Raw genomic sequence first — 17538 nt, 5'->3', positions numbered from 1 at the left:
ACTTATCTGTCTCACCAAGGAGTTAAGAGTTACTTTTTACTATTAGGTAAAGTTGAGATTCAAATTCTTTTATATGTAAACATGTAGCATTATTCTTATTCTTCTTTTTCTGCATATACATTTCAAAGTAATACTCAGACTGGTACCAGGACACTTAACAATAAAGAAAAAAAAAATTTAAAAAGTTAAATCTACACTGAATCCAGAATTCTCAATTGCATTTATTTAAAAAAAGAAAAAAACTTTAAGAACTGTATTTTAAAAAGACTGCAATTAAAAAAAAACACATATGATCATAGCCAAATGTATGATTTATTTTTGGAGAGGTATAATTAAAAGTGAGGTTTTTCCAATTAAGGGGAGAAGCAACGGTATGAGATCATACCCTGGTTACATGTTAATTATCACATTCTGTACAATGTGGATGTGCTCAACATGTATTTAATGATAATATGAGTATCTGAAATTTAAAAATCATAAACCACTCACCAATATTGTAAATCCATAATGTTGAAATAAATACCTACAAGGGAGTAAATTTTAAAAACGGAAGCCTTTGACAATGCTTGTGGATCATCCCAAATGTTACAGACAAGCAGAAGATCAAATTAATTGACCCTACTGCTAGTTTCCACTTAATTTCTTCATAATATGGCTGTCTGGTGTAGCATTAGTGAAGATACTTCCTACAACCACATGGGTACCCCAGAGACTGTGACGAATCACTTTACAGCAGCCAAGATCATCAACACAGAATCCTAAATGTCGATAGCGTTCATCTGTCTCAAAAAGAGTGTTGTTTGTATATGGTCCAAAAAACTGGAAGAAATAAAAAATGATGTCATATATAATGGAGTAATAATTTTTATGTAAACATGAACACAGATCTGTATAAATAATGCAAATATTTAGAAGGTCAACTAAGAAATAAAACGGTCACATGTTAACACCTAACTGTCCTAAAACCTCTCCCCTCAATACCTGTGTATTCTGGTAATGTGAATGATCTAGCAGACTGCATGTTATCTAGAACCAAATGTATAACTTCACATGACCTTTAGAGATGACATGAGTCTTAGGCAATCATCTATGGTTCACCTTTGTAATTTTTAAGACAAGAAAACTATAGCCCAGGGTGTTTTTCATTTCTAGTACTCACTAAATCTTAACTTTGAGAAGAAACAATATATATTTCTATCTTAAGATTAAAATAAAATTTATTACTATTTGTAACTGAAAGACATACACAGAATTTAAAAAGGGATAATAGTGGCTCATTATTTTTTTTTAAAGTATAGCTTTATAAATGTTAATTTCCAAAAAGTTACTTTTTTAAGTATTTCTTTACCATCCAAATTTTCTTAATTCTAAAAATAATTTTCTTCCTTAATGAAATGACTGAATGCTAATTTTAACTAACAGTAAGCACACTAATTCAATTTAATTTGAATAACGTCTATCAGTAAGGATGGAAAAAATAAAATTTGAAATTATTTTTAATAAAAAAGATTTAAAGCGATGGAGAACTTTAACCAGGAGTGAGGTCCAGAGGTCCCTCAAAGTTGTGAATTCAATTGATTCTTATACTTCTGTGCATAAAATTGTAGGGTTTTCAAGAAGTCCTAAATGATTTATATTTACCTAGGCTATAATTATAAAAAAAAAATTTCTACTTCAACTTATAATCTGGCTTTCAAAATGTATTTAATTACTCACTGCCAAACCAGATGATGGGTCAATAAAGTCAGCCCAATAGCCTTCAGCTCGGAGGGCATAGCAAATTTCCTTAGCACCGCTGATGAACTGCACAGAAAAAGACACAAATATACTATGCTCAAGATAGCATCATTACAGATTGTTTTATTTTTCAATAAAATTTTTAAAATAAATAGAACACAAGATTAAAAAAAATTAAAACTAATGATAAATTAGGACCTATGTCTTAAGATTATTTTCACCAGTCCAAACGATTAATGGTTAATATAAAACTTTCATTTTTTTAAAGTCTAAATTGTTCATTTTTTTCTTCTAAATTATTTGTTTTAGGAACTATTTCTAATCACTTTTGTGCTATTTACTCCCAAATTTGTCAAGGATTATCAGCTACAGTTGCTATTTTATATCAGTGTAGAAATTTCAAAATAAGAAAGGGAAAACAAAATATTCATAATGAAAAGATCTGAACCATTCATTTGAATGGAAGTTGTTTAAAAACAGGTACTTATTTGTATGTCCTTCAAAAATACACCTATCCAGTCACATAGTCATGAAATATTTCTGACAAGGCACATGAAAATAAGATAAAAGGACAGACTGGGTATAGGGCTGGACAGCATACTTACTTTTCACTATACGCTTCTCTTTTTCTATGTAGTGTATAAATAATACAGACCATGTACATGCATTACCTATTCAAAATCCTGTGATGTTAACTCCTATGATGCAAAGACTAGCTTTACCAGAACTCTAAGCAGTGAAAAAGACAACAAATATTAGAACCAGATTAGAATGTTAAAAAAAAAGGACAGACTGTAAGTGTTTAAAATCAAGGGCACGATTTCACTTCCAGTCATAATAGAGTAACAGTTACCAAACCTGCCACCTGCTGAAAACTACAAAAAGGACTGAAATACATGACACAACTGTTTTGAGACATTGAACAACAGGCAGACACAAAATTGTAGTCTTCAAGAGAAGGGAAACAAATAAGGTGATCCCCATATATGCTTTAGCCTTCTGTCTGAGGACACTTTCCTGTTGCAGGACAAAGAAGTGGAGCCCAAGCAAAGTGACAGTGTCACTGAGCTGTGGCAGTAGAAAGCAACAGGTCTGGACTGCTGAAGCATCTGGACTTTGTGGGGTAGAGTGCTGGAAAAGAGCGTGATGCACAAAAGGGTTTCAAAGCAGTCTGTAGAACAGTCTTTCCTGGTTTAGTAGCCTCATGCTGAGCTGTGCAGACACAGGGTGAGATTCCTTGAGGTCGAGCAGAGTGCCAGCTGCAAGGCTGCAGCTGAATAGTGTTATCAGGGGTCATGCAGCGCTGGGTAACATGAATTTCAGGCCCACCCCAAGTGATGAGACCTCACTGAGCATCTCTGGCATTCAGCTGGTTCCAAGTCCAAGCTAAAGTTAGGCACATGGGCCATACTCTAAATAAGGGATGAGGAAGTGATAGTCAGAGGGCCATCAAACTGAGTTGCTGCCTGTGTGTATAAATACAGTTTTGCTGAAATGTAGCCATGCCTATTCATTTATATATTGTCTATGGTTTCTTAGGGATTCCCTGGTGGCTCAGATGGTAAAGCGTCTGCCCGCAATGCGGGAGACCCAGGTTTGATCCCTGGGTCAGGAAGATCCCCTGGAGAAGGAAATGGCAACCCACTTCAGTACTCTTGCCTAGAAAATTCCATGGATGGAGGAGCCTGGTGGGCTATAATTCATGGGGCCACGAACAGTTGGACACGACTGAGTGACTTCACTTCACTTTATATGGTTTCTTTAACAAAACAAGGGTAAAACTGAGTAGTTGAGAGCCTATGACCTACAAAACCTAAAAAGCTACCATCTGGCTCCTTAGAAAAAGTTTATTGATCCCTCCTATAGATATACAACCCAAACTAACCTATGTTCTCTAAATACAGGCATATCTCATTTTTTGGACTTCATTGTACTTCACAGATAACGTGTTGTTTTACAAGTTGAAGGCCTGTGGCAACCCTGTGTCCAGCTAGTCTATTGGTGACATTTTTCCAGTAATATTTGCTCACTTCATGTCTCTTTGTCACATTTTTGTAATTCTCTCAGTATTCCAAGCTTTTTCATCTATTATTATATGATGATCTGTAGTCACTGACCTTTACTGATGTTTTACTACTATGACTCACTGAAGGCTAAGATGATGGTTAGCATTTTTTAGCAACAAAGTATTTTAAAATTATGGTATGTATTTTTTAAGACAATGCTATTACACATTTAATAGACTATAGTATAACATATAACTTTTATAAGCACCGGGAAACCAAAATATCCATGTAACTCACTTTATTGCCATATCAGCTTTATTGTGATGGAGCCGAACCAGCAATATCTCCAAGGTATGCCTAAACTTTTTTGTAAACTAATGAAAAAATTTACAAATACTGCATTCTTTAGGTTATCTATGTAATATTTGCACTTACTGCTGTATTTCATTAATCCTTGCAATTCTTAAAAAGCAGGAACACTGAATATGGTCTAGAAAAGTCATTAAAATTATGTATCAATTTAATAAGACATAAACGAAAACTACAAGGTGAACAAAACAATGTATTTAAATGTTTGCAAAGACTAAGAATGCCAAATGATCACAGAAAGAACCAGTTGAAATGTTTATCTTGTTCTGCTCATCAATAGGAAACACTGACATCTGCTGGAAAAAACTAGGATAGATTTAAACCACAAAAGATAAAATATCTACATGTGTGATCCTAAAATAATCACTAACATATCTAAAATAGAAAGAGATGTTTTCTTTTCCATAAAAAATAAAACAGCTTTAGTCACTATAAAATTAAAAATCACATGAAAAAGTATAGTGCCATTTCAAAAACCTGAAAATTTGTTATAGAAAACTGAGTTATATCTATACTGGGGTCAGTATCAAATGAGGCTCAGAATGTTAGATGAATCAGAAAGTAGGACTTACAATGCAATGTACATGTGAGAGCAAACTCTCCAGCATCTAAATGATAGTGATGATAAACTACTCCTGGTCTTAATATATAAACAGAAAATGTTTACTGAGTTATTGTATATTTAAATTTCAACTCATCAAATTCAGATCTTCTAAAAATCAGAGACAATGTCTTATGCCTCTCTATAACTTCTTTGTTAACTAGCATATAACTTGCTCCTGACTTAATTACTACCTGGAATTTATTAGCAAAGCTGTATTTGGGACATTTAAGTCTGAAGTCATTATCATAAAATACTTTGTTAAGTATGTAAACAATATTTTTATAAGTTGTGAGAACCATACATCCAACACTAAAAAAAACAATAAAAAACTCCCAATATTATTCTGCATGTAAATTAGTAAAGAGAATTTTTTCAACTGTAGTTAAGTAAGCTAATCTTAATGTCATACATACAAAGGAATCAAACTCATATAATTTCTGAATATGAGATTTTAAGTTACCACTTATTTCTCAGGTTGATAAAAATGAAAAATAATGCTAATATCCAGGGTAAGAGTAACAGCCTATATAATAGGATGATCTTTTTGGTGGACAAATTGACGTATATATTATAACTTAAAATAAATAAATACACCCCTTGATTTAGCAATTCCCTATTTAGGAATATATAAGTATGCACATAAAAATACATGTACAAATATATTCACTGCCTATAAAAGCAAAAGTTTGATTTTCAACTTATGAAAGACTAAAAATTTTTTTAATAATTTAAAAAATTTATGGTTTGTCCATGTAATCTAATATTATACAGATTTTACAAAGAATGAAATATAATCTATGAGCAATGTGAAGGAAAGGTGTCAAAACATATTTTCTAGTTAAAAGCAAAGGATGGGAAAAATGTAGGTATGTACAACTATTAGATTATTATTGTACTGTACACTGCTACTGTTTACACTTTGAAGAAGGATTAGGTGATTGTCACTTTTTACTTGACATGCTTAAGAGACAGAGGCATGGAGGGAGAGAAAAGGATAAGAGAAGAGACAGGGTGGGTATGAAGAGTTAATTTTACATTTTTGTTGTTTATTGCATTTCCAAACTTCCTAAGACAGACATAAATTAAAAAAAAAAAACTGAGGAAGTACTGGACAGAATATAAATTTTTCAAAGATACTAAAAAAAAAAAAAAAAACCCCTGGCATTTTTATTTTCAGAAAACATGTACATTTTTTAAATACTGACATATATTAGGAGAGAACTAATAATGGTAAGAAAAGACAGCCATCATTTTAAAACAGTATTCACTGGTGTTTAAATAAGATTATAAAATTAAACAGTCAGCAATTGAAAGAATTACCTTTTCCAAGAGCACTTCTCTTTCATTTTCTACCTCCTCACTCCAAACAGTCATATCATTCTTAGTTTTCTGTGTTACAGTCAGAATCATTAGTTTGTTGGTGGCTACTTCTGGAAATAGTGATTCAAAATCTATAAATAATAATAAAATTCCAGGAAAAAAAATTTTTTTTTTTGAAAAAACAGTGCATAAAACACTTTAGAAAAATGATGATTAAGTCAAATCATTATGGTACCAAATTAGGTTTATAAATGCATATTATTTTTTAAAAGGATGAAATAAATTTAGTTTTGGTTTACTTCTGTTCCTTTTGGATGAACCAAAAATATACTGCCAACAATTCCAAAGAGTAAGTTCGGTTACATGTTGTTAGTCTTGGAATTAAAAAAAAAGTTTATTATTAAGATTTTTCTCAGCAATTACCTGGGAGTAGGATGACTTTAGGGAAAAAGTTACTAAAAATTCTACTAGTCCTATCTAATGGTAGCATGAGGTCAGATGTCAGGGGACATTTGCTAGTCTTTTTCTTGGCCAGGCATCATTTCCAGCGAGACATGTTAAAATATTCAGTTACAAAACATTATAATTCCTAAGGAGTACAGTTTTCAACATATTTAAATTAGTGATATAATCTGACACACACTAGTGTCAAAATGAATAAAGCACAACATACCTCTTCGCAGCAACTCTGGACATGTTTGGATTGCGCATTCTACTTTGGCACTTTCAAAGTAAGTTTCTGCACTGTTAATTTCTTGTTCAACAGGTACATCATTACCCTTTAGGGGAATAAGAAATATATATAAACAAAATCTGGAGTTGAAATAAAATATCCTGCCCATTATAAACTTGTTTGTCCTAGAAAGCTTTTTCAATAATCCTAATCTAGCTGGTGATCAGGTAATAATCAGTGTATTCTTACATACTCAAACTTTTCTCTATAATGAATGTAATTTGAGAATTTTTAAAAAAATGTTGAGTTTAAAAAAAAGGAATATATACCTACTGATATTCTAGACTTAATAGAAGTTGGTTAAAAAACTTAAAAATGCCATAATTATGTCTTATAATGTTACCTCTTCTGATATTTTGTTATATCTAATTATCCTTTCTTTTGTTCTGTAAAATGGGCATAAGAACACCAACTTACAAAACAACATGATTAAATATATAATCTCTCCAACAGGAAAAGTCTAGAGGCTCTTATTCAATTGAAATTTAATGGGTGCCTATTATACATCAGCCATTATAACAGGAGCAGACACTACAATGGTAAAAATCCAGTCTTCACTCTTAGGTATATAAGGGTTAGGAGAAGAAAAACAGCATGAATAAATAAATGCAAGCCAATATGAAAAGTGCTACAGAGTTGTGAAGGAAGTCTTCTGGAGGTATAAATGGGGAAGAAACTTGCTTTGTTGGGAGAAATCAGGAAAAGGTTGAAATTACATTTGAGTTACATGTTAACTAATATATGTGTCTGACATACAAAAGAATGGACAGAATACAGATTAAGAATCCCAGAGGGGAAAAAAACAGTCTATCAAGAAATAATAGTGCAAAGGCATGCAATGGTCAAAGAGAAAGGTGTAATTTTCAAAAAATGAAAAGTATGCTATGATTAGAATGTAGAAGGAGTAGGAAATCGTTGGGAGGTGAGAAAAGGATCAAAACTATGGAAATCCATTTATGCCACATTATAAAATTTTTAGTTTTATTTTAAATAAAATATTAATAAATTATCCTTATTTTACATATAAAGAAACAGTCTCAGAAAGGTGAAGTAACTTTCTCAAGGTCACGAAATTAAGTATCAATAAGTAAGAGTTAATCTCTGTATACAGATTTATCCTATCTCCACAGTCCATCCTACTATAATGCCTCTAAAAACAGAGGTAAGATAAGGCAGCGCTGAACTCTAATAGTATTAGTGAGAACTAAACTGACACAAATTTAAGGGCTACTTTCAGAGATGAGAGCAGTGTAATTGTCACTGTACATGGGGGGATGATGAAAAGAGCAGGCAGATTGTCACTGTCATCTTTACTTTGGGACAGTGTGAGGATGACTAAGTCACTTATACTACTGACAACATGGGAATAAAGACAAGTTTTGAGAGAAAAAAGGGCTCATTCAGTACTAGATGTGTACCAGTCCTAATTTTGGTACTTCTGAGACATCCAGATGAAGATATTTGGAATACAAGGAATACAGAACCAGCAACGTCAGAAACAGAAACAGTAAGTTAGGAAATATGAAGACATAGCCTATGGAGAAAGCTGAGGACTGAAGTGACCAGGGAGCAAGTCAAAGGCGAAAATGAAGAGCAGACATTTGGGAAATCTCATATAACTGGTAGACAGAGGAGGCGCCAAGAAGACAGAGAAGGAATTATCTGAGATAAAAAGGGGAGGTCAACTGTGTCCCAGTGTTAGGTTACTGAGACTGTGAGGGGTTATTACTTTTTATAATATCGTTTTGATCAAAATCTTCACCTGAAACTACACAGAAATATGAAAAATGGTAAGGATCAGGGGGTGTGACAAACTTTGAAATGCATGTAACGTCCCATTTGAGTGAGCAAGGATGCAATACTAGTTTTAAAACTCATTTAAAGAATTCACATGTAATACCAGTTCTAAAAAACTCAAAAAAACCTCTCAGGAATTGTTTTTACAAAACCTATTTAAAAATCCTACTTTTTAGTTTACTGTATCTGAAGAATTTTAGAGATCTCAAAATTTTCTTAAGTTTCTAAATGGTTAGAGGAATATAAAACTAGTTGGAATTTGGTCCGTATATAGATTATAACTACTGTTTGTAAAAATGAAAAAAAGAAAATCTAAATTTCTAGTTACAGAAATTAAGTTATTTATGTTTACAATAAATATTTATTAGAAAAGATATTTTAAAGAATCAATTACCTAAGAGACTGCAATGTGAAAAATTATATAGCAAAACTATGTATAGGACAATACCAAGGTTTTAAAAATTATACATGCTTTTTCTGTATATACTGGACTTAGTTTTTTTTTTTTTTCCAATGAAAGTAATATGCTCATAGTTACCAGAAACACAGCTGTAATAATTAGAAAACAGAATGAGTGATATTAACAACATACCTGAAATTCATTCACATATTGTGCCATGACAAACTCATGTCTTTCGCTCGATAAAGGTTCTGCTAGAACATCAGGTAAAGTTTTATGAACTTGGCTTTTCTTCTGTGATGCTGTACCGTTGAGGTGACAGTCAAAACCTATGTTCCCAGGAAGCTGGAATCTCTGATCCTGAGGTCCAAATGGTCCCATAGTTTCATCAGGCCAAACTGTTCGAGAGCCTGAAGAGGAACAACAAAAGGAGCAATTTTCTCCTTACAACTTAAGTGCATTAGACTGAAAGAATGTTGTTCTTCCAATAAGGTTTTTTGTTTTTTTACCTAAACAATAGATCTTTGAAGTTTGCTTTACCGGCTGAATATGTTAGTTGGTTTCATGTTATTTCCGAAACACTAGTTGAAGCAACCAGCTGCCAACTCATAGTTAATTCCGTTATTAGGGAACAGATTCAATAAAGCATTGTAATCTATACTATGTAATTCTTTTTTGTCTGGCTTCACTGTGTGGCTTATGGGATCTCTGTTCCCCGAAAAGGAACTGAACCCAGACCATGGTAGTGAAAGCCTGGAATCCTAACCATTAGATCATCAGGGAACTTCTGTACTATGTAATTCTTAACAGTCATTAGTAAATCTTTACATATGGTGAAAGAAATTCACAGGATAAATGACATTAAAAGAAAAAGCTAAGTCCAAGAACAGTATATGTGACATTTATTTTACATGCTTATAATAATGCTTTAAATACAGAAAAAAAAAATACTTGAAAGTAAAGATACCAGACTTAATAGTGGTTACCCTTGGGGAGTGTGTGTATGTTAATCGCTCAGTCGTGTTCGATTCTTTGTGACCCCATGGACTGTAGCCCACCAGGCCTCCCTGTTCATGGGATTCTTGAGGCAAAAATACTGGAGTGGGTGGCCAGTTCCTTCTCTAGGGTATCTTCCTGACTCAGGGATCGAACTCGGGCCTCCCACACTGCAGTCAGATTCTTTACCATCTGAGCCACCAGGGAACCCTTGGGGAGGGGCATTCAACTGCTGTTACCTGGTGGCACAAAACATTAATGGACTGAAAAAATTCTGTACCAACCAAAGTGACATAATGCCCTGTTTACCAGTCACATGCATGAATATGGATTAAATACTTACAGAAGAATACACATTACTTTATTCCTATAAATTAAAAAAAAAAAATCCTAACGTGAAAAATTGAAAAAGATCCAGAAAAAAGTAGCTCAGAAAATCAAATGAAGAAATACGCAGAGTAGGAATTTTGTTCCAAGAAAGGAAAGGATGGCTGCACACTTTAGTTGGCAATAAAAGTATTTATAAATATTCTGCTAGAACTAAGTGACTAAAAATGGTCATGTCATTACGGCTGCCCCTATGTGACACCCATATCTCTCTTCCATACCTATGACAGACATTACCTATCAATTATGGAACTTTTCCCTGCTGAACCCAGACACTGTCACGTTAATTCTCAACCCAAACACTCTAGCCCAGCACATCTCAAACTATTAAGAATCATCTGAGAACTTCTCAAAGGCAGATTCTGATTTACCAGATCTGAAGTGGGGCTCAAAATTCATTTCTAACCAGTCCCAGATGATGCTGATGCTATATCAGGCCATGCTATACTGGTCTGCAGATCACACTGAGTGATAAGGCTCTAGACAGCCACCAATGACCGACTGGAGTCAGTTCACAAACTAAAACTTATCAGCTGTTCTGAACAACATGGGTTTTATAGATTATTCAGATGTGTCTTCAAATAAATATTCAATATCAATATTGGATATGAGCATATTTTCAAATGTTTACTGGTCATTTAGGCTTTCTCTTACAGAAATAGCCTGTTAAAACTCATTTTTGAAATTTTTGTTTGGTTTCTACTGGCTTGTTTTGTCCTATTGATCTACAAAAATTCTTTATATAGTTCTCCCTAGGTATTCACAGGGCAATGCTTCCTGGACCCTCATGGATATCAAAATCTGCCTATGCTCAAGTCCTTATATACAAAGGGTATAGTTCAACTGACCTTTGAGCAACTCAAGAGTTAGTTGTTCAAACCCTGCAGTCAAAAACCTGAGTATAATTCATAGTCAGCTCTCTGTTTAGTCATTTCCACATGCTCAGAGTCAAGGAACCGAGAACTGTGTAGTACCGTAGTTAGGTATTACTGGAAAAAAACTTGTGTATAAAACGGATATGCACAGCTCAAACCCATGCTGTTCAAGAATGAACTGTATGTGCATATATGTAACCTATGTACATCCTCCTGTATACTTTAAATCATCTCCAGATTACCTATAATATTGAACACAAAGTAAATGATATGTAAATAACTGCTGGCACATGGCAAATTCAAGTTTTGCTATTTGGAACTTTCTGGAATTCCCCACCCTCTCAAGTATTTTCAATCTCTGGTTGGCTGAATCTGAGGATGCAGAACCCATGGACTGGGCGGCCAAGCTGTATATTCATAATACAAACCCTTAACTATTCTGAGTGACAGACCTTTAATTTATGATAGATACATGTTTAGCCTTCAGATCAAGAAAACTGAAGAATAATCAGAGATGGAGTTAGAAAACTGAGGCCAGAAAACTAGGGGAGGCTCCGCATGCCCAAGTGAATTGACATTACACTGTAAGTAATGTACTGAATGAAAAAAGATTCCACGGGCAATCACTTCAGAATACATTAGGTAAAGTTTCTAAGAGCCCTCCCTTAGTATTTTAGTGTGCTTTATAAACCTCTCTTGAGAAACCTATATGCAGGCCAGGAAGCAACAGTTAGAACTGGACATGGAACAGACTGGTTCCAAATAGGAAAAGGGGTACGTCAAGGCTGTATATTGTCACCCTGCTTATTCAACTTCTATGCAGAGTATATCATGAGAAACGCTGGGCTGGAAGAAACACAAGCTGGAATCAAGACTGCTGGGAGAAATATCGATAACCTTAGATATGCAGATGACACCACCCTTATGGCAGAAAGTGAAGAGGAACTAAAAAGCCTCTTGATGAAAGTGAAAGTGGAGAGTGAAAAAGTTGGCTTAAAGCTGAACACTCAGAAAATGAAGATCATGGCATCCGGTCCCATCACTTCATGGGAAATAGATGGGGAAACAGTGGAAACAGTGTCAGACTTTATTTTTTGGGGCTCCAAAATCACTGCAGATGGTGATTGCAGCCATGAAATTAAAAGGCGCTTACTCCTTGGAAGAAAAGTTATGACCAACCTAGATAGCATATTAAAAAGCAGAGACATTACTTTGCCAACTAAGGTCCGTCTAGTCAAGGCTATGGTTTTTCCTATGGTCATGTATGGATGTGAGAGTTGGACTGTGAAGAAGGCTGAGTGCTGAGGAACTGATGCTTTTGAACTGTGGTGTTGGAAAAGACTCTTGAGAGTCCCTTGGACTGCAAGCAGATCCAACCAGTCCATTCTAAAGGAGATCAGCCCTGGGATTTCTTTGGAAGGAATGATGCTAAAGCTGAAACTACAGTACTTTGGCCACCTCATGTGAAGAGTTGACTCATTGGAAAAGACTCTGATGCTGGGAGGGATTGGGGGCAAGAGGAGAAGGGGACGACAGAGGATGAGATGGCTGGATGGCATCACTGACTCGATGGATGTGAGTCTGAGTGAACTCCGGGAGTTGGTGATGGACAGGGAGGCCTGGCGTGCTGTGATTCATGGGGTCGCAAAGAGTAAGACATGGCTGAGCGACTGAACTGAACTGAGAATGATTAATGTGATATAGTGGTATACAAGGTGGATAAGAAAAAGCAGACTTTGATTTAATAAACACTCGTTAGTAAAAAGTGACGGCTGCTGCTGCTAAGTCACTTCAGTTGTGTCCGACTCTGTGTGACCCCATTGATGGCAGCCTGCCAGGCTCTCCCAACCCTGGGATTCTCAAGGCAAGTGGAGTGGGTTGCCATTTCCTTCTCCAATGCATGAAAGTGAAAAGTGAAAGTGAAGTCGCTCAGCCGTGTCCGACGCTCAGCAACCCCATGGACTGCAGCCTTCCAGGTTCCTCCGTCCATGGGATTTTCCAGGCAAGAGTACTGGAGTGGGGTGCCATTGCCTTCTCCAAAGTGATGGCTATATTTAGGAAATTCAGCAAAGAGTGGCAAGTAGTAGTAACATAGTTTAATAGGATCAAAAAAAGATTTGTTTCAGGGAAGACTGTGTGTGTCTGAATATAGATTAGAAAAAAACTGAAGTTCAAGAAAGTAAGTTTTAGAAACCAATATTCATTCTTTTTTTTAAATTATTGTAACTTTCTGGCATAAATATTTATGCAGAGCTCTGATTTTACTTTCAAAGGGATAAACTCAACTTTAGAAGATCAGTAAAACTTCAAGTAGAAATATTACAGGAAACATAACAAATGTTATGAAACAATTTTAAGTAAAGCAAAAATAAGTTTTACTTACAGATATCTGGAGGTGCAGTGGCCACATGAGACTCATCAGAACCTGAAGATCCTGCGGTTGAAAAGGCTCTGGGATTGACAACCCTTTTAACTAAAGAGCAAAATCCTGGGAGATAGGAAACCAGTCTGGCTCTGTTACAGAGCACCTAAGAATGACACAAAACCCAAAATTATTCTGGATATAAATGTTATACTAACACAGACAATCTCGGGCAAATCCTCACATTGCAATGTATCTTTTAAAACCAACATTGATTCTACTGTTATTGAGCACCTGCCATAGAATGAGCATCACACATATTTATAATTTTAAAAATAAACACAAATATTAAAAAAACACACACACAAGTACTAAGTTATTTGGGTAAAAATATATGGCTTTCCTAGCAAGGCCAGAATCAAGAGTGCCATACAGAAAGAACAGGAACTTTGAAAAGTTGTCCTGTGTTCAGCAGCAACACTAAAAAAGTGGCACAGCTAGTAAGATTCTTCTATTTTCAAAATAAAGCACTTTCAAAACCTCTCCTAGGAAAAAAATCCTACTTACTTTCACACTCTTCTTTTCTTGCTATCAGATTGTACTGATTATCTCCTATGCTATCGCTCTCTTGATTTTACGGCAATGTCCACTTTCCTCCAGTTTAGCACACATCTTCATGACACCTTTTCTGCTCCTAGGTTCATTTGCTAGACTCAGGTCAGTTACAATATAAATGTGTGAACATCTTTCATGTATAAACTTAATCAAAATAGCTAAGTCAGAATAACTTAATGCAGGGGTTTGCTAACTATAGCGGACTGTAGCCTCCTGTCTGTTCTGGTGAATACAGTTCTACTGTAACACTGCCACACCCATTTATGTATTGTCTATGGCTGTTTTCTTGTCATAATTGCAGTTATTTCAGAGACTCTAGCCTACAAAGCCTAAAATATTTGCTACCTGGCCCTTTATATTTTAAAACACTGCTGACTCTTAGATTAGTGGAAAACGCGTAAGAACAAATACCATTATCATCTGTGGAATTCTACTAAAAGATTTTAACAATTAAGAGATCCTTGAGGTCATAGGAAAAGTTTCATGGAGGATATACCGGGTTGTGAAGAAACAGAAATTTAGGCACTCATTTCAATGAAGCCCTTTTAGGAAGAAAGGTATGGAGGTCGTTTTCCAAGAGTGACAGGTTCACTGAAGGTGGATGTTAAGTAATGCAGTAAAGAACAGGCTTGAAATTTAACTTATGAGCAACTATAAGAGGCTTTATATTTTGTGATACAGACAGGAAAGGGCCTATTACAAGATAATAAATCAGAATTTTAACCTGTAGGCAGGGAGGAAGAGAGTTAACTGATCAAAATAAAAGATGTTTTAAGGAATGTACAACTACGGGTAGAGGAGAGAAAGGAGTGGGATTAGAGAGGTGGTATGAAAACTAGTTACCGGGAGGCTGAAATAGTCTAGCCAATTGATACTTTGGAATCATTCTTTTTCCCTTTCATATAGTATTCTGAAATCCAACCTGTGTGTTCTTTGATTGGTCTTTCTACCGCTGACAGAATTTCTTACTAATTTTATCTTCCCTTCTCTTACTCCACTTTTCAGTCACATAAAAATACCTACCCAACATTTCCACATTTCTGTCTTTAATACTGCGTAAGATTTCTTCCACTAAAAGCCGTTTTCCTTCTCCTCTTAGGTCGGACAAATTCCAACTCTTTCCTCAACATCCAGATAAATTGAACCTCCTCCAGATGTCTCCAAAATGCAAGGCCTGTTTCCAGAGCATTCTGTCCACCTGAACACTTAAGCATCCTCCCCTGGCCCTACAGTCTCATCATTAGATTATTACTTGATGTATCACATTCAACTACAAGAATACAATCCTGGGTAACTGTTACGTTACCATGTTAGTTTTCCTAACACACAACTCTAATTAAATCACCAAAATTTAAAGAATAAAGTCCAAATTACCAAGTCTATCATTCAAAACTCTTTGCTGGTGGTTTAGTTGCTAAGTCGCGTCCGACTCTTTGTGACCCCACGGACTGTAACCCAACAGGCTCCTCTGTCCGTTGGATTTCCTAAGCAAGAATACTTGAGTGGGTTGCCATTTCTTACTCCAGGGGATCTTCCTGACCCGGGGATGGAACCCGAGTTTCCTGCTTTGCAGGAATATTCTGTACCACTGAGCCACCTGGGAAAGCCCCAAGATTCTTGCTGCTGCTGTTGCTAAGTCGCTCCAGTCGTGTCCAACTCTGTGCGACCCCACAGACGGCTGCCCACCAGGCTCCCCTGTCCCTGGGATTTTCCAGTTAAGAGTACTGGAGTGGGTTGCCACTGCCTTCTCCGAAGACCCTTGTTACTTGATCCTAAATCCACAATCCAACCTTATTTCCCACTCATCTTTTTCACATATCTTACATTCAAGAAGACAGAAATGACTTCTTGATTTCTGAAGGAGGGTGGGGTGGGGGGCTGGGGGTATCTTTGAATATACCCGTTCTGGGTGAGATTTAGATAATCTCACCCATCTTTTAAAATTCAAATGTTTCTCTGATTAAATGAACCCAAACCCCCACTTTCCCCTCTCCACAAAGCTCTGAATCTGTATTGTACCTCTGTGTAACTTTTAAAATTAGTTTCTACTCTTACTGTAATAGTTTTCATGTATGTTTTATGATCCCTATGGCACGATGCGTTTAAGAAATCACTGGACAGTTACCGTGAATAAATACCTCTGGCCTATGAGAATAATCTCTCCTGCTCTCATTTTGTAGTTATTTGTAAGGTTACTTCCTATACTAAAACTGCTACAAAACCTACCCAAACAGAAACCGGCTTAAAAATAGATTCTAAGTATTTACGAAAATAATTTCTTTTAAAATTACCCAAAGGATGCTGGCACTGAATTTATTTCTCAAAAGGAATTTGCATAAATAAATAAAAGTATTGAGAAACATGTTTGTTTTCAGGCTACCGTCAAGGCATATTGACCTAATTTCACACCCCTTGTTTCCCTTGACATTTTTGATTCTCTAAGTACAAGAAACATTATGCCATCGATGCCATTATAATTAAACCCGCCCCTCCATTTCTTAACGAGTTCCCAAAATAATTTATTACTGTACTGCTTCTTAAGAGACTAATTTACTCACATTGGCCATTTCTGGCGGAAAGGGCAGACGAAAATTATCTTCCCTTTTGTAAAGTTATTCCTGGGAAAGGACAAAACAAAACAGGCCGGTGACGGATTAAGCTCTAACAACAGATCACTGGGGTAATGTCCACCATCGTCTACTGGGTGTCCCTTCTTCCGCGACAGGACCAAAGTCCAAGCTGTCCCCGGACCCCAGGAGACCGGGATTCGCCTCCTGCCCCCACAGGGCACAAGTCGCTGCCCACAGGAGGCCTTGCAGTTCTCAGCCCGCCCGGTGTGTCTGCGGAAGACAACTCCGACTAGATCCGGGGGAGGAAAGAGGGGCCGTCCACCAGGATGGAGTCCTGAGGCTCCAAGTAGGTATTTTAACACCGATCAAGGTTCTAAACAAGCTGTGAGCAAAGGTTCCAGCAAGGATGAAGGTTGAGGAAGCGAAAAAGATCCTAACGACAGAGTGACAGGACCGGGGACAGCGACAGGGGCCCTGTGAGTATAGGGGCAACACCCAGAGCTGTGGCCCAAAGATGGGCAGATCTGGAGGGGCTAACGCGGGCGGAAACCGTCCGTACCAGTCGCCGCCGCCACAGCCGCCTCCAGCGGTCCCAGGCCCGTAACTCTTCCCGTCTTCAAAATGGCGGCGCGACGGCAGAGGGAGTAGCGCTGACGCTGGCAGTGACCAGACTGAAGAAGTTGCTTTCGAGCGCATGGATGGGAATGATCCTCGAGCCGATGCTGCGCACGCGCACGGGAGGCCCACGTAGCACCGCCCTTTCATTG

At 36.4% G+C, this 17538-nt stretch overlaps 1 protein-coding gene across 1 annotated transcript; it reads right to left on the bottom strand.

Moving 5' to 3' along the window:
• Positions 1-293: 293 nt before the first annotated feature.
• Positions 294-17394, bottom strand: MMADHC (metabolism of cobalamin associated D). The gene is made up of 8 exons (XM_012137855.3): positions 17331-17394; positions 16760-16819; positions 13608-13752; positions 9159-9376; positions 6710-6815; positions 6037-6167; positions 1717-1803; positions 294-819 (listed from the first exon to the last, which is right to left on the bottom strand). The coding sequence occupies exons 2-8, from the start codon at positions 16766-16768 to the stop codon at positions 625-627; spliced, it is 891 nt and encodes a 296-aa protein (XP_011993245.2). The 5' UTR covers positions 16769-16819; positions 17331-17394; the 3' UTR covers positions 294-624.
• Positions 17395-17538: the final 144 nt, after the last annotated feature.

The sequence above is a fragment of the Ovis aries genome, chromosome 2, assembly GCF_016772045.2.
Source record: "Ovis aries strain OAR_USU_Benz2616 breed Rambouillet chromosome 2, ARS-UI_Ramb_v3.0, whole genome shotgun sequence".
NCBI classification, from domain to species: domain Eukaryota; kingdom Metazoa; phylum Chordata; class Mammalia; order Artiodactyla; family Bovidae; genus Ovis; species Ovis aries.
This window is presented reverse-complemented; position numbering and strand designations above follow the sequence as displayed.